Source organism: Solenopsis invicta, chromosome 11 (assembly GCF_016802725.1).
Source record: "Solenopsis invicta isolate M01_SB chromosome 11, UNIL_Sinv_3.0, whole genome shotgun sequence".
NCBI lineage: Eukaryota > Metazoa > Arthropoda > Insecta > Hymenoptera > Formicidae > Solenopsis > Solenopsis invicta.
This window is the reverse complement of record NC_052674.1, coordinates 11,265,772-11,281,809: the sequence shown is the minus strand read 5'-3', so window position 1 is coordinate 11,281,809 and position 16,038 is coordinate 11,265,772. Positions and strand designations below refer to the sequence as shown.

The 16,038-nt window shown below is 43.6% G+C and overlaps 1 protein-coding gene across 1 annotated transcript; it reads right to left on the bottom strand.

The window, feature by feature from the left end:
* Window positions 1–622: 622 nt before the first annotated feature.
* On the bottom strand, window positions 623–6,345 carry LOC105201411 (fork head domain-containing protein crocodile). The gene is made up of 2 exons (XM_011169411.3): window positions 3,833–6,345; window positions 623–2,854 (listed from the first exon to the last, which is right to left on the bottom strand). Exons 1-2 carry the CDS (start codon window positions 5,191–5,193, stop codon window positions 2,728–2,730), a joined length of 1,488 nt encoding a protein of 495 aa, XP_011167713.1. The 5' UTR covers window positions 5,194–6,345; the 3' UTR covers window positions 623–2,727.
* Window positions 6,346–16,038: the final 9,693 nt, after the last annotated feature.

Sequence of the window (16,038 nt, the reverse complement as noted above, 5' to 3'; positions counted from 1 at the left end):
TCGCGTCCAAACACGGAACAACGTCGCACGAGCGGCAAGCAATAAACATTCGGCGCGTTTTCAGTTTTCACTGATAATACTTTTGTAAGTGCACGACCGTGCAAACAAAACTGTGCGATGCGGCGCGCGTTGATGCAAGTGGATTTCGTGGCGGGGTGTGAAAGAGAGGCGAAACATCATTTGAGATTTTTCCGTTTATTTCGTAAGTGTATCTTACGTACTGATAATAGCGTACTAATAATAATATTAATATCAATATGTCCCGCATGTATAGGTATATACATGCACATATATTGGTATATATATGTAATATATACACATATAGATATATATATGTATACATATAGATTTTTTCTATTTATTCTATCTATGTTGCTTCACTTTTCGTAATAATATACACGCAGATTCGAGCATTATTAACGCTAATTATTATTCACATGATCCGTGTTTATGATTAATAAATATACCTATGTGTATTACATATATATATATATAAATATACCAAAGCATATTTTATATATATATATGTATATAATCATCTCAATTCTCTCTTTCATCGAATACCGCACGAATCTCCGGCATCGAAGAAGGTTATCACGTGATTAAATGCACAAGGATGCAATTTTTGCGAAGAAATTACAATGTTTCACTAATCGCTAAAGCTATTATTCTATTTACAATACTTCTTATCGCCTTCCGTCGTCGTGACAGCTTCAAACATTCCTTTGCAGGTGAAGACTAAAGCGCAATAAATTTTCATCGTCAACATCGAAAACTTAGAAGACACAGTCAACTTTTCTCGGCATGCTATACACATTGTTATGCTAATTTCGCATCTCTATCGGGACGCTTGAAATCGCGAATAATTATCACCTTTCGCGTTTCCGTCAATTAAAATGTTTGCGTTAAAAATTTCACCGCTGCCGGTCTATCTTAATTTGCAATCAATCGTAAGCACATTTTCGTGAAAGCGGATGTAAATAAATATCAAAAGTTATATTGCATATTGCCGAAGTAATTCGCTACAAGTAGTGATAGGTCGCTATTAAGCGTTAATAGGGGTAATTCAGCGGATTCGCCATTCTAAAATATTAAAACGTTAGTCCCTATTTACAATAAAACAACCTATCGATATATACCCGTTCACTCCCCGAAGCTGCTCGCGTGACTCGTTTATTTACTACGTATTCGACGATATAGCGTCGCATTAAATGCGAAAATTGTGGGACCACTCGTTCGGAAATAATCACGGCGACAGTGCGAAAAAAAAAAAAACCGGGCATTTCGAGGGATCGGGAAATACTCGATGCAAAAACGCGCCGTGCAAAGCAAACAATGACTTTTTCAAGCCGTTCCAAGGGCATCCTGGCGGAAGGAGCGGAAACGCGTACAAACGCGCGGCGGTCGCGCTCGCGGACTATCGGGATAACGTGATTCGACGCCGTGATGCGCGTTATGCGAAAGATCGCGAGCGAAGATGTGGCATCTGACTCGTCCTCATCGCTATCTGTCGATGCGAACGATCCGGCGGAGACGCCCCGATATTTTCGCGTGTCTCGCGCGATTTACGGCGGTTTGCACAGATGGTTTGCGCGAAAAAAAAGAAGTTCGTCACAGGTAGAGGTCGGCGACCGGTCTCGCGATGTTTGCGTAAATGGGAGTGATTATGCTGAAATTCGCAGTTGTTTCCTTGTCCCGGACATTCACTCGCGTGCCATTCATTAAACGACTTCTCATGAAATACGGAGAACCGCCTCGTGCGATTACAGAGATCACAATGCTGTCGAAAACAGCGAATCCTCTTTCAGAGTGCGAAGACGAGGAAATTCATGGATTACAATTGGACTGGGAATAGTTTTGATTAAAATTACGTACGTATGTGATCGGAGCTGTGTTTTTTTTCCCCCCTTTTATTTCGTTGAGGAAAATTTCAATTTAGATTAAAATACTCATTTAATAAATCATGTAATAAAATCATCAAATAGTCAATTGATTTTGTACGAATTTCTTCCTCTTCGCGCACTGATTTCTGCGTCCTGCCCGTCGTTAATCTTCTTTATCTTTTATAATCGCGTATTTCGAAATTTAATATTTTTTTTTTATTTTTTTTTAAATTCGTTTGCTCTCTCGTACGCATACCTTTTAATGTACATTATCCCAGCATCATGCTGGGATGGATTTCAATTATTCTGGGATTTATGATCTTTGAAGCAAATTTTCTCTCTTTGAATCAAATTTTTCTAATCTTATTCGATGCATTTGTTGACATTTACAAAAATCTACCGTAAATGTCTTTCGCGAATGCGAATTAAATGACGAATGTTACAAATGTTACAATGATGCAGAATAATGAAGAATACCAGTACCAGCGCGTCCGTTTAACGTTACTTCCACGAAGGGATTTCAATAAAAATCGTTAGAGGTTCCAGCGCCTCCGAGGATTGCTCGTCGCTTAACAACGACGAGACATTCACGATTTATTATGCTAATTTTCACATTAGCTAATCGCCTATGTGCTTATTAACGATTTTACGCGATACGATCCGATACGGAAAACTAGATTTACGACTTTTACCAGAGCTCGTTACGGCCCTTCTAGTTCCATTCCTTGGCGAGCTCGTCCGTCGTGGGTATCCACTCTTGCTTCACGTAAATCAAGCCCGGATCGTAGTGATCGCCGTGGTGCTCTTCAAGGTTCCGCTGGTGGGACCTTGAATTCCGATATTCTCAGTACTTCTGCAACGTTATCGGCAGATTGCCGCTGGTGTTGACGGCATTACAGTCTTGGTAATATCTGTGGTACAGCGGCGGAGACGGCGCCGCGCCCGTCGAAAGCGGCGTCGGCGGGCTGGACCTGCGATATATCAGATCGTGTTCTGAAGAATTCGGCTCTTCTGTAATTTTATCTATTGTCTAGTGATTAAAAAGAAACGGATCTGAGTCATTAGTCTCAGTAACGAATGCTGCGAGCACTTTTCTCCTATATTAATACGTCCTTTGCTCAGAAAGTTGTTAAATCAAAAACATATCCTCGTTGCGTATCGAGTAGCGCACTTTTTAATTAACATTTTCATCTAGCTATTTGAAATTTTATATTAAATGGTAAATCGCGGTTGACCATCAATTAACAAATATTTATTAACAGAAATTAAGCCTGTTCTGTAATAGCAGTAAACACAAGACAAGTAAGGTTGTAATGTAAGAAATGAAAATTTTTCATTCGCTTGCGAGCTCTTGTGTTAATGCTATTGTAGAACAGGCTTTAATCTATTGCAACCGTGCTCCATGAGATTTCGAAGCTATGAAAGACCTTTCCTAGAGTTATTGTCTAAAAAAAAATTCCCCCCACGTGATAATCACAATCTATTGTGTCACTGAAACTGACACAATAGATTGTATACGTAACTCGATGTACTATGTTATTATGACTTGTATTAGTCATCGCTTATTATTTGGATTGGACCAAATTAGCAGCTTCACCAATTGCATGCAATATAGCATTCCCTATTTCTTACTGCTTGTACACAACGCGCATTACAGCTCTGTTCTCATATTTTACATCACCCAACCTCTCGTTTACAATAGTTATTGTACTTATAATTGTACACAATTTTGACAACGGGATAATCTTTATTATTCGTCGTGCAATCGCGTGCAGTAGGAAAATTGACGTTTGTGATATTCGTTAATCCGTTACTTTGTAGAGAAACAGTTTTGCATTCCATTGTACGAGACTTTCATCGTCGAATTGAGATTGCATCTCGAGATGAGCGGCAAGTTTTTTTCAAAACAGTCCAGATGGTCGTTCTGGTACTCATTTTGATACTCGTACCTGTATAGCTGGCAGCTCGGGGACTGAGTATCCTGATAGATCGCTGTGTCGGGACTAGCGTCCTGATACCATTGCGAGTGGCCGACGGCGTTGCTCGCGTGATTCCGCGCCGTGTTGTATTCGTGGTCCATGATGGCGTATCCGGCGGCCGCCGGTGCGCAGTACGGTGTGTACATGGTGCCGGGTGGCGAGGCGTTGCCCCTGGAAACGGTGCTGGTGTGTCCGTAGCCGCTGGTGGCCATCATCGCCGCCACCGCGGCCGTCGTGGTGGTCGTGGTGGTGCCTGCGGACGATAGGTCCCTGCTGCCGCTACCCATAGACTCCCTGCTGCTCATGATCGAGTGCGGATGCTGGAGTGCGTGCGGATGGTGCGAGTGATGCTGGTTGTCGCGCGTCATCAAGCCGGCGCTGTTCTCTCGTGTCGTCATTAGCGCGTCGACGCTGAAGCTGGTCGGGTCCAAGCCGGCCATCGACACGTCCTGAATCGACTCCTGGTGCACCTGGTGCGCTTGGTGCACCTGATGACCTAGAGCGGTCTGGATCACGCTCTGCCCAGGCACCGCGACGGTCGCCGTCGTCGTCTTGTCCTCCTGTATCGGACTGTGCAGGCCGTATTTGCTCGCTTGAACCGCCACAGCCGCGGCCGTTGCCGCCGCCATGCAATGGTTATCGTTCGTCGGTTCCCGCTTGGGCTTGCACAGACCGGTGGCAGCCTCCAGAGCGCTCAGCTTCTTCGTCGGAGCGTCCGACGGCGACGACAACGTCACTTGGTTGCTGCCGGATTTGCTGTCCTCTTGACGTTTCTCCGGCAGGATGCCTTGCCGTTTCATCGCCTCTTCCTTTTCCTTCAGCGCGTCCTTCTTCTTGAAACGTCTACGACGTCTCAGATAAGAACCGTTGTCAAACATGTTGTAGCTATCCGGGTCTAGGGACCAGTAACTCCCTTTACCGGGTTTTTTATCATCCCGCGGCACTTTTACAAAGCACTCGTTCAGGCTAAGATTGTGCCGGATAGAATTCTGCCAGCCCTGCTTGTTCTCACGATAATACGGGAAACGATCCATAATGAACTGGTAGATGCCGTTCAGCGTAATCTTCTTGTCGGGCGCATTCTGGATGGCCATTGCGATCAGCGCGATGTACGAGTACGGTGGCTTTACCATGTCCTTGCCGGCGTGATGGATGTGCTGCTGGCCGATACCCGACACCGGGTATCCCGTAGGCGTCGCGTAACCGCCGTATCGATACTGCTCGTAGTAACTCCCGGGAGCACCCACCGCCGGGTACGACGGCGCGCCCATGCCCATCGGCACCGTCGCGTGCCGATAGTACGCATTCTGCTCGCTAAAGAGCGTGTGCATCTTCGCGCACCCGCTCTCGGTACGATCCACGGACGATGATCGCGATCGAAACACTTCGCTCCGATCGGAGTAAAGGAATTATATAATTGTTCTTTCTACTATAACGTTACTATTCCTCTACACGCACATGTTTCTCGAAATTGTTTTCCGAATGTTCTGATTCGCACAATTGGTTATTCTTCACGGATATCAGAGTGTCGTTTTTTTTTTTTTCGTTATATTGAGAAGTGACACTTGTATTTAAAATTTAAAATTTAGTTTCACGCAGTCTTTTATATTTTCTATTCCATTATCCACATCACTTTTCATGTGAGTAATTTTTCCTTGAAATTTCTTGTTCTGTCCTTTCATATATTTTCTTGTCTTTTAATTATAAGCCACTTTTGTAATTTCTCTTCACAATTCACTTCAAATAGAATTTATATATTAGCTTTTAAAAAATATAAAAGAATACATATGTTCCTTGAAGGTTAAAATTTATATCCTAGGAGAGTGTCGCTATTTTTTGAAATTATATTTCTACGTTTATTCTGCATCGTTATTAAATCTTCTTTGTGTGGTCTATCGATCCCACTTGTATTCTTCTCACTTATTTCGCAGCTATTAAATATTCTTTATCGATATACAATTGTCTTTAATTATTGAATCGGGCGTTATTTTCGCAAACGGTTGCTGCGATTAAATTCACGTTCGCACTATCACTCATTCGTCGGTTGGAGCACTTGGATCGCTGTCACTAGCATATCACCGCGAAGCGCGCACGCAATCCAAAGTGTCTTGGATACGCGATCGATCGATCTCTAATGAGCGATCACAGAGGTATCCGGAAAAAGAGCGCGTGGTCGCTTATGGAGTCTGCGGCGGCAAGCCCCGCTGCTCCGTGATAGTATTTTGTTGACCGTATCACGGGAATCTCGTCTTAGACACGGAAGACGGACGGGTGTGCGAGGCCGCGGTGAAGGCAGGAGGCGAAGGTGCATTCAGTTGAACAGTGCGACTCGGCCGCTAGCGCGAGGACGCACGCTAACCCCGTTAGCACCCGCGTGTGCACGCCACGGTATTATGATACACAACAGGCCGGAGTTTACTCAACCCCGAGTAAAAACACACTGGGAGCTCGGCGTCGCGCGCGGATCGGAGTGCTCGGCGCGGCCGGAGAACGGCTGCGCCGTTCGTGCGCCTTCGAAAAATCACGAGGTTACCTACACGTCGCACCACGCCATTGGCCGCGTGGTTGCGGAGCCGCGCGTCGTTTCCGCCCACATCGCAGGACCCAATCCGCTCGGAGCGGCGAACCCTGCCGCGCGCGACCGCCCTGTATGGGATTCTGCCAATAATCGAACCGTAGTCGCTCTCGTGGTCACGCCCTCGTCACCTCGCGCAAGGGCTCGCAGGAGGGCCATCACCAGCCGTGCCGCACGCCGCGATGCGGAATTTTTCCGCGGCCATCAGCCGTCGGATACTTTTCGCGATACCAAGCACGGACAACGAGCACGAGGATTAAGGTGGTGATCACGGTGGACCTTGTCCGGAAGAGCGGAAACGGCGGAAGCGAGTGATTAGTTGCATGCGCGCGAGGTGCCTCAGCTAAAAGTCGAGCGAGTGTCAAGGATAATTTAGGGTGACAGTGACAACAATGGCCTTAGACGGCCGTGTGATTGAGATTTCATAGCGGGCGCGACTTTACAAAAAAAAAAAAAGACCGACAGACGTCATCGCGGAGATACTTGTCTCAAGTATTTTAAAATTCTTCAGTTTCTTTCTTAAAAACAAAAAAAGAACGTCGATGGAGAATTCAGATTAAATTCAAAAATTTAATCAGCGTTGTCTTGTGAGATACGTCGTCGACTGTGAAATATTTTTATGCTTTATTACACAGCTCGCAGTTATGCGAAAGTGCTTTATGGATAAAGGATTAAAAATCAAGATGTAATCAGGCCCGTATTCATATTTCGTATTTTCGAGAAAATTTTTCTTTTCAGCTTCAAAATAATGTTTGTTGCGAATTTGGTGTACGAGACAAATAAAAGAATTTTAGCGTTAAACGCAGGTTACGCGTGCGCAGATACGAAGTTATTGTTTAAATGAGTTTTCCACATATTTTTGTTCTATAGAAAATAATTTAACTTTGAAACTCTTTTAAGTATGAAATACTAAGCGCAAATCACGTGTCCAACATAATCTATCTTCTATTTTAATCGATTACAACAATTTTAAATCAGCGATACTTTTCTTGTATTTTATAGAAACTGTAAAATAATTTTGAACGTCTTAATTATTGAAAAAATAAATGTAATCTCATTCTTTTTAAGCGTCAAATTTACTTTAGTAATTTACGACGTCTTCGTATATTTAGATCAATGCTCAGCAATGCTAAATGTCATATAATTTGCAAATTTATGCGAGCAAGAAACTCGTGGAGAACGTCGTAACGATAATGTCACATGGATAGATGGAAAAGAGACAGCCTCGCGTTCTTGCAGCGCGACACTTTCAATTTAGCGTCTGTTTTTCCAAGGGTTCGACTCCCGCCTTGCGAAAACACTCGACAGGACACGTCGCCACCCTCCATTTCTCGCCGCCAAGTTTCCGCCTCCGTCCGCGAATCGCGCTATCCAGGTTCTCAAAATACCTTCGATCCTTCCAGACGCTCCACTTTTCGCCATTTAAATTGATTCGACGCAAATACAGTGCTTGTTACCGAAATCAAGTTGTGCAAGTGCTGAGAACAAGTTCGCCGTCGAAAGCGATTGATGATTTAACATACTTAATTTTCTTCATACTACATCTTACATTACCTACTTAATTTTAATAACATACGAACGAGAAAAGTAGCATAAGCACATAAAAAAAAAGAAAACCTATGTTCGTCTCCTTAGAAAATATATGAAAAATAATAAACAATTTAAGACCCACGTATATAAATCTTTGATATATTTCTATACGTCCTTAGATTTATACAGGATATCACTAAATTTACAATATTAAGCACATAAATATTCAGTCTTGTCCCAATTAAATTGTCATAAAAAAAAATTATCGTTTTTTTTTATTGTATATGTATAAATAATTCACCGTTAAAATTTAATTGACAATTTCATAGACAAACTGATTAATAAAGTGATCAATTAAAATGTATAGAATCATTCTAATTCTAGCATATATTATACATAGTTTTATAGAAACTTCACAATTTCGTTTCAGTTGCAATTTCTCGTTGCAATTTGTGCATCACTAAAAATGTACCAAGAGCAACACCTTTTCGCTATCGTGTATTTTCTCGCGCAAGTATCAAACTGATCATCGCCTTTACCACGCAACCAGGAGGCTAATTTTCATTTAAATGGAACGACAAGCGAGCGCTGTAGGCATTCCACTTCCAGAGAGATCCACGCGATCTCTTTCCCTCGCCCGCGGGCTAACTACCGCAAAACCAAGATGCAAAACGCTGTGGAAGTTCTGGTAAAAGTTTAATTGTCTTTTGCTTGCGTTCTATCTAGGATTCCGCACCGACGGGACGACGTGCTCCGGCATATCTATCTATAATCTGCCCGATAAGATCAAAATTCGCTGTGTCTCATAATATGTGTCTGGGAATTTTGCTAAAAATTTCTTCAGTTTCTCCAGAGATTTTCAAAATGTTTAACATTATTAAAAATTCAGAAATTTACAATATCATTACAAATCATGTAGCACAATGAATTATTTGTCAAGAAATATTTGAAAAATAATCAAGAATGCTTAAAAAATAAAGATATAGAAAACGAATCGCCATTTGTTGTATATCGTTCGACAGATTCCTGAACTAATCGGCTGCGGATAAATTCATAGTTTATAGAAAAATCAATGCACCGCGTTACCCGATCATCGCAAACATCGCAATCGATGAGGATACCATCCGCAATACTTGAGAAGGCCGGATTTACTTAGTCGACGTTAAACTTAATAAGATCGCTTCATGAAGCGGAGTTTGTTCATAATCGGGATCAGCGTCGATTCGACGTAGGGAGTACACGAGTGATTTGCATATTTGTTATCGCCCCGAGGGCCGAAATCGATTAAACGGGCGGAAACTAAAATTAATTATTGAAATAATTATCGGCTTTTCCAATCGTGGCGCCGCCGCCGTCATCAAAGCCAGACGGACTGGCTCTGAAATATATATCGTCAAATTTATAAAACGCAAACTCGTTGCGCACAATAATTCTCTGCGTGCATATTTTTCGAAATACACCTCCAAAAAATACCTTTTTAAGCTTACCTTAATCACACGGGGCCTGCGTAATTAGACAAAAAATTCAAAGAGCTTGAGAAAAAGGAGATGACAAACGATGCGTTTTGTTTAAACGTATCGTAACTGTCGGTTCGCGACATTTTGTGCATCTTGAGATTTTTCGAGAATGACGTTTTATATTTTGACTCGCGCCGCCGCCGCCGCCGCTGCAAAATATTTTCCTTGTAGTGCACCGCGGACGTGTTTGGAAAATTTCAAAACTTTTCAAAATAAACGACGCGCCTCTTGACCTATCCCACGCGACCGGGATTCTGAGCGATATGAACGTCTGTGCCCCTCTAAACTCCCTTTACACTTTTTTTTCATTCAGAAACAATAAACTTCTTATTTCGGTATGACGTCGTTATCATCCTATCGATCGGTCGTAATTTTCTGCGAAAGAAAGTATATACATTGTGACGCACACGAGGCGTTATAAATAGCGTCGACTAACGTTATCGGTATTTTGCGCAAATAATTCGCGTCTGCGAGCGTTGCGCGGCGTTTATTGTCTCGCGTGTTTTCTTCGCCGAAACCGTGCCGTTGCTTGACAAGCTTCTCGCGCGTTTTCCCGTAACTCCTACTACTTGTATCAATATTTTATCCTTGTAACTTTTCTTCTACCTCCGCAAAAGCACAAATTTCTAAGCACAAGTTCACTAGATATTTCGCGAACGAAGGCGTTTTACTACTTCGCTTTTAATATCAATCTCTCGGGCACATTTGTTGTTGCAAACGTGTGTTTTCAGATGTTTAATATTAATTAAAAATAAAGTTAGTCTTATCCATCAATAATTATTTGAAAGGAAGCTCTTGCTTATAAGACTGCATAAATATATTAAAACAGGAAATATTATTAGCCTCGGCCAAAATTATAAGGCATTTAATATTTTTTTATTGGAAAGATTTAAACAGAAATTCGAATGTGACTTATACCTTGTTTCAAAAACCTTTTAAATCTATGTATAATGTATATGCTAATAAATTTAAAATAGTGCGAATAAAAAAATTTCAGATAAATGAAAAAAGTATAGGAGCCTTCTAATTTTGACCAAGACTGTATGTGAACCGAAGAAATAAAATACAGAAATAAAGATTACGTAAATTAACTTATGGCAATTGGCAGGGTTAGGTAAGTTAATACATTTTTTTAACTAAATTAAGTTAAAGTTACTTATTTATAAAATTAATTTAATTACGTTAAAAATTACATGAACAAAAAACTAATCAGTTAAAAGTTACGTAAATTAATTTGAGTTAAATTAAAAATAAATTTTGAAAAATATTATTCGTATTAAATTACAAAATCATAATCTTTCAAAGTTAAATTACTCAAAACAATTATAATATGGATCAACAAACAAATTTAATATTTTATTTGTAAATTAAGTTGTATAATATAAGAAATCTTATTTCTTATATGGGAATGTATTTTTCTCTTACAATTTTGTCTTATACAGATAAATTTTTAACTTGGGGAAAAAAGTTAATGTGTTTCAAAAATAAATAGTTAAAGTTAAAAATTAAATCATTGAAAACCAAGTTAAGTTAGAAGTTATTAACTTTTGACTTTATTAATTAACTTTAACTCTTTAAACTTACTACTCAACCCTGGTAATTAGTGAAATCCTAAAGTTTCAAGTTCCAGAATGATGCAGTCAGGTTTGAAAAATAATTCTTTAATCCTCCGACACGTAGAGTAGAAAACATAACGAGATTCCGAAATAGCCGTTTTCATTTCGAAATTTAATTGTGCCAATATATCACACCTTTTTTTCCCCCGAGCGCCCTTAATCCTGATGCTCGCGCTCGGCACCATTCGAAGAAGCGCATCGCGCGATCCGATTAACTCGAGAACACTCGTATTCCGTTCGGAATCCGTATGTTTCTCGTCTCGGCCAACGGCGGCGATGTTTACTTAGCGCGTGAAATTTAATTCCCGGGACCTTCGAACCTACGAAGCCGAGTGTAAACCAATACTCGTGCCCGCGCTCTGGCGGTATATTCCGACGTCGGGAAAATGGCGCCGTCGTCCGCGTCGGCCTGGAAAAAGGGACTCGGGGTCGAAGAAGAGATAACGCTCCGATATATCGTCGCGCCGCTTCCGGTTTCTAATTTCCGAAAACCTGGCGGATCGGTGTATCCAAAGAAAACAGACACCATTAACCTCTAATTACTGCAATTCGTTGCGCGTCCTCCCTCTCTTCCTTCGCTCTCGGAGAATCGATCGACTTCCAAGATACTAGTGGTAGGTCTAGTTGTTCGCCGTTCTCCACAAATTCGGGGTTTCAACAGTCATTAGTGGCCTAATTAAAATTCACGCAGGAGCGACGGAATTCGCAAAACACGTATAAACACGACGCGTACGTTTACGGGGGTAGGGGGAGGATGCGCGAAGCGAGCTTCAGCAGCGCAAAGTGGTCTGTGCTTCGCTCATCCGCGGCGCGTTTCTTCGCGCTTTCGGCGAGCGCGGCCTCCGAATTTTCGCGTGCAGCTTCCGCTTGTTTATCCGCGTCGCGCGCCGCACCGCCGAATTTCTGCACCGTGTCTCGCGATGCAATCCGCGGCGTCGGTTTACGCTCCCGCGAGTTTCCACGCGCGCGGCCAGGCCGGCACGACGCACACGCCGCGCGCGATGCGATCGCGCATAAAGACAACAAACAGCGAGGCGTCGGTGCGCGACGCCTGCTGTTTCTCAAACCGCTTCTGAAAGAAAAGAAAATCCGACGCAACCGATCCTCTTGGCCGAAAACGCGTCGTTGCTCACGGAAGCCGATTCCTTGGCTCCTCTCCGCATCGCAGAGCCTCGTTTCGTAATTAGTTCGTGGCCCGTCGAATCGAATTAAAAATCACGAAAGCGAATTTACGGAGGTATCGAAGGATATTCAGTCAGTCGCGATTGGCTTTCAAGATACGCGGAGAGTGATTCGCGATTCAGCGAATCGGCGGGGGGGGAGGGAGGGATTCTCTCGGATGGATTTCCGTCGCGAGTCTCTCTCGCCAGCTCGGGGAATCGAGAATCTCGCCGTTAAAAGCGCGCAGGAAACCTGCGGGGCCGCCGATAGGATTGAGAGCCGCGCGCACACGGCGAAGGCGAGGGGAGCGGAACGCCACGAAGAGAAAGAGAGAGAACGGCACCGAAGCGGAATTCGAGCGAACAATGCATACCGGGTGGCAATTTCACGCGACAAGTCCCGCCATCAGCATATCAATGGGCCCGGCCCGGGCGGGATTATCTGGATGTGCCGCCGCACAGTGATACTCCGCGGTTGGCACCGACAGATAGGGTTGCGCAGTTTCGCCTCTCTCCGCCGCGTACGTATAATGCGGCAAATCAATCCGCAGCATCCCCAAAGAACGCGCTCACAAGCGCGGGATTAAACGGAGAGACACATTTCGTGATGCGCGAGATGACGAGGATTGGCGGCGCGGTGCGGCGCTGTTATCTGTCTATTATCGATTCCAACTTGCCGTCTACAATCGTCGAATCGATTCCATTTTATGAATATTACGCACTATATTTCTTTTATCGTGTTGTTGCTTCATGATCCTTTCCATCCCCTTTTTGTTCTCCGTGCCCCTCGGAGGCGATAAGAGCGCCGGTAAAATATTGATTTAAAGATTGACAATCGTTCCTGTTTCTTCCATGACGTATTTGCAACGTCATTGAGCTATTGTACATTGAACACTTGAGGATGGTAGCAGCATTAGATCGTCATTCATTCTTAAAGTCGCGTGCTGTCTCTCTCTCTCTCTCTCTCTCTCTCTCTCTCTTTCTCTCTTTCCACGATAGACGGTACGTCGCTAATATTTTGATTCGAGCTTAGTTACGTTACAATGCGACCGACTCGTTCAGGACGAAAACAAACGGCGGCGCACAATCCGACCCCGTCGCTTCCCTCGTGCCCTCCCGCCGTCCCTATCCTCTCTCGAGAAGCGACCGCGAGTCGTTTATTTTTCTTGAAAACGTATCAGCCGCATTTCCTTCCTCATTGTCTGGCTTAAAGAAATAAATCCACCGGCGCGCGGCGGCGTCGACTCAAATCCCGTTTCCTCTCCAGTAAAGTTTGCGCGTTCTAACTGCCACCGCTTCCGATTGCCATCAACGCGCCCCATTTTGCCTCCTTATTTCCGGTATGTATTAATCGACCTGACCCCGCAGCGATCGGCAATAAGAAAAATGGCTTTTTTCTTCCGATCGATCGTAAGATTTCGCAATCGTCAACATAAAATCAGATTATAAGCTCTTCTCGTTACGTAGAATAACTGTTTTTTTTTTTTTCGAGAATAATTTTCGTCTAATCGAAATTATTTCGTCAAAGCTTAATTATTATTATTAAAATCTTTTTTACAACGTGCGGACTCTTCAGCGGCAACGAAAACTGCTGCACCGAGTTTCAGTTTCTCGTTGTTAGGATGTAGAAAAAACATCCTAGGTTAAATCTGACGTTACGTTGCAAATATCTGAAGCAACTTATTTCTTAGAACGTTGGAGCGAATTCGCAATATTAAATTGCAGTTTGCAAATGTGATTCGTGCGGATAGCACGCTCGTCCGAGGAACGGACGCGACTTTGCTGCACAGTGTTATCAGAGAAACTCTCGTCATAGGAGAGAACACCGGGTCCACTCCGTAACGCGTTCCGACTTTCGTTATGGTTGACAGCGCCGGGGATCGAAAAGTGGTAGGCAGGGTCGGCGGTGGAACAGCGGAGAGATAATAGCCGTGGAGAGAAGTAAACGGTGAAAGCACCAGTTCCCTCTCTCTCTCTCTCTCTTTCTCTCTCCCTCTCGGTCTCTCGTGGGCGGCGTAACGCGGCTAATTCCGACTGTTTGGTTAGCAAGCATTTAAGGTTTGTCTTGGCTGTTGCTTCGTGTCTTTTAGACAGCCGATCTGTGTTCCGACCAAATGAAACGGAAGCTAAACGGCAGTGCTACCGTGACGAGGTGACGAGCTGACGAGGTCCGCGTCCGCGTCCGCATCCACGCGATTAGCGTGCCACGCGCGACGGAAGATCTGACCGTCGTCGCGCCGCTCTGCGCCGCTCCGCGCCGCTCCGCGCCGCGCCGGTGCCGACTCGTGGTGAACTTGTCGCACGAAAACATTCCCCGTTGATTCGTTCGGTCGTAGAAAACTTAATTGCGAGAAGAGAGAGAGAGAAATAGGTAACCTGTGATACAATGCAAGCTGCTCTGTCTCGCTGTCTAACGCTATTCCCAAATTTTCGTTCTCTTCGACGTTACGGATCACGTCCCTAGATTGTTGATTGACCAAACTCTCGGGATGACGCAAGGGATCTCGCATTTTTGTCTATCGAGCTTCCTCTCCTCGCAGTTCATTACGACGGAACACTTTTATTTATACTACGCCAAAAACGATCGCGCGAGCGATTGATATTAAAAATCTGCGCTGATGTATTTTTTTTCAAGCAGTCAGGATTCAAATAGTAAATAAATAGTGTAAAATGCATCTCGCACAATGAATTCATGCACGTCCTGGACGATGGTGCGAAAAATGTAGCGGTGTGTGGGCGTAAACAAGTAAAAGTTAACAAAACAATCCACACGTTACCGTTTCGCGCCATGTGTTAAAATGTCGAGTGCAACTCGAGCTTGCAAAATGACGAATTGCGTATTAACCGTAGCGCCGCTAAACGCGGCGTGAAAAAAATCGTTCGTGTCGCAAATTAGGTGGAGGGAGACGGTGGTGCGCGCATTTTACCGAAATACTCGAACGAAATACGAATCGTCCAACCGAATCGGCGGCTTTTAATTTCGCTATTTGTCATCAACACACATCTGTGTTTTTATTGCCCGTTCTCGTCCATTGACACGTTTTTTTTTTTCATGCGATCGTTGCTAAAGATTTTTTCCCATGCGTTTCACACTAGAAATTTCGCTTTTAATTTACGCGTATTATTTTACGGAATAATTCAGTTCGTGAAAATAACAGTTTTGTTTGATTTCGATGCGCGCAGCATGTTAAAGAGCTAAATATTTCAAAAATTCGGAAAATACCAATTGTCTTGCAACAGAAATTAAAGAAAATATCAAACATTCCCGCAAATAGGAGAATTCGCTATAACCTTTCTTTAAAAATCACACAGAACTTCCTGCAAGGATAACAGAAAAAAAGAAAAATTATCTATTGCACAAAGTTTAAAATACCCGTACAAATCCCGTACAAATCTCGTCTACGTTGATGAGCGGTAGATAAACGTGAATTCCCGAGCCGTCGGCGATGAGTCTTATCGGCGCGTCGCGGTTTGCGATGCACGACAGGCACGAGGAGACGCAGGCATTCGCGCGCGTATATAACGGGCACGGCTAGGACCAGGAAAAGCCGAAGGGTGGAACGTGCTCTTGCGCCGACGGTGTTTGTTCAGCCGCAACTTCTCTAAATCTTTTGTGCGGCACGCGGAGAGCGCGGCGGTAGACTTCGCGTGCACACGCGGTTACATACGTTTCCAAGTAGCCGCCTCATGTGATCGCTCAAATATGTATAATCGGCGCCAGAATGGTTCGGGCATTTTCACAGGTACGTTCCACAAATTCCACCCCAATTTGTTTCTA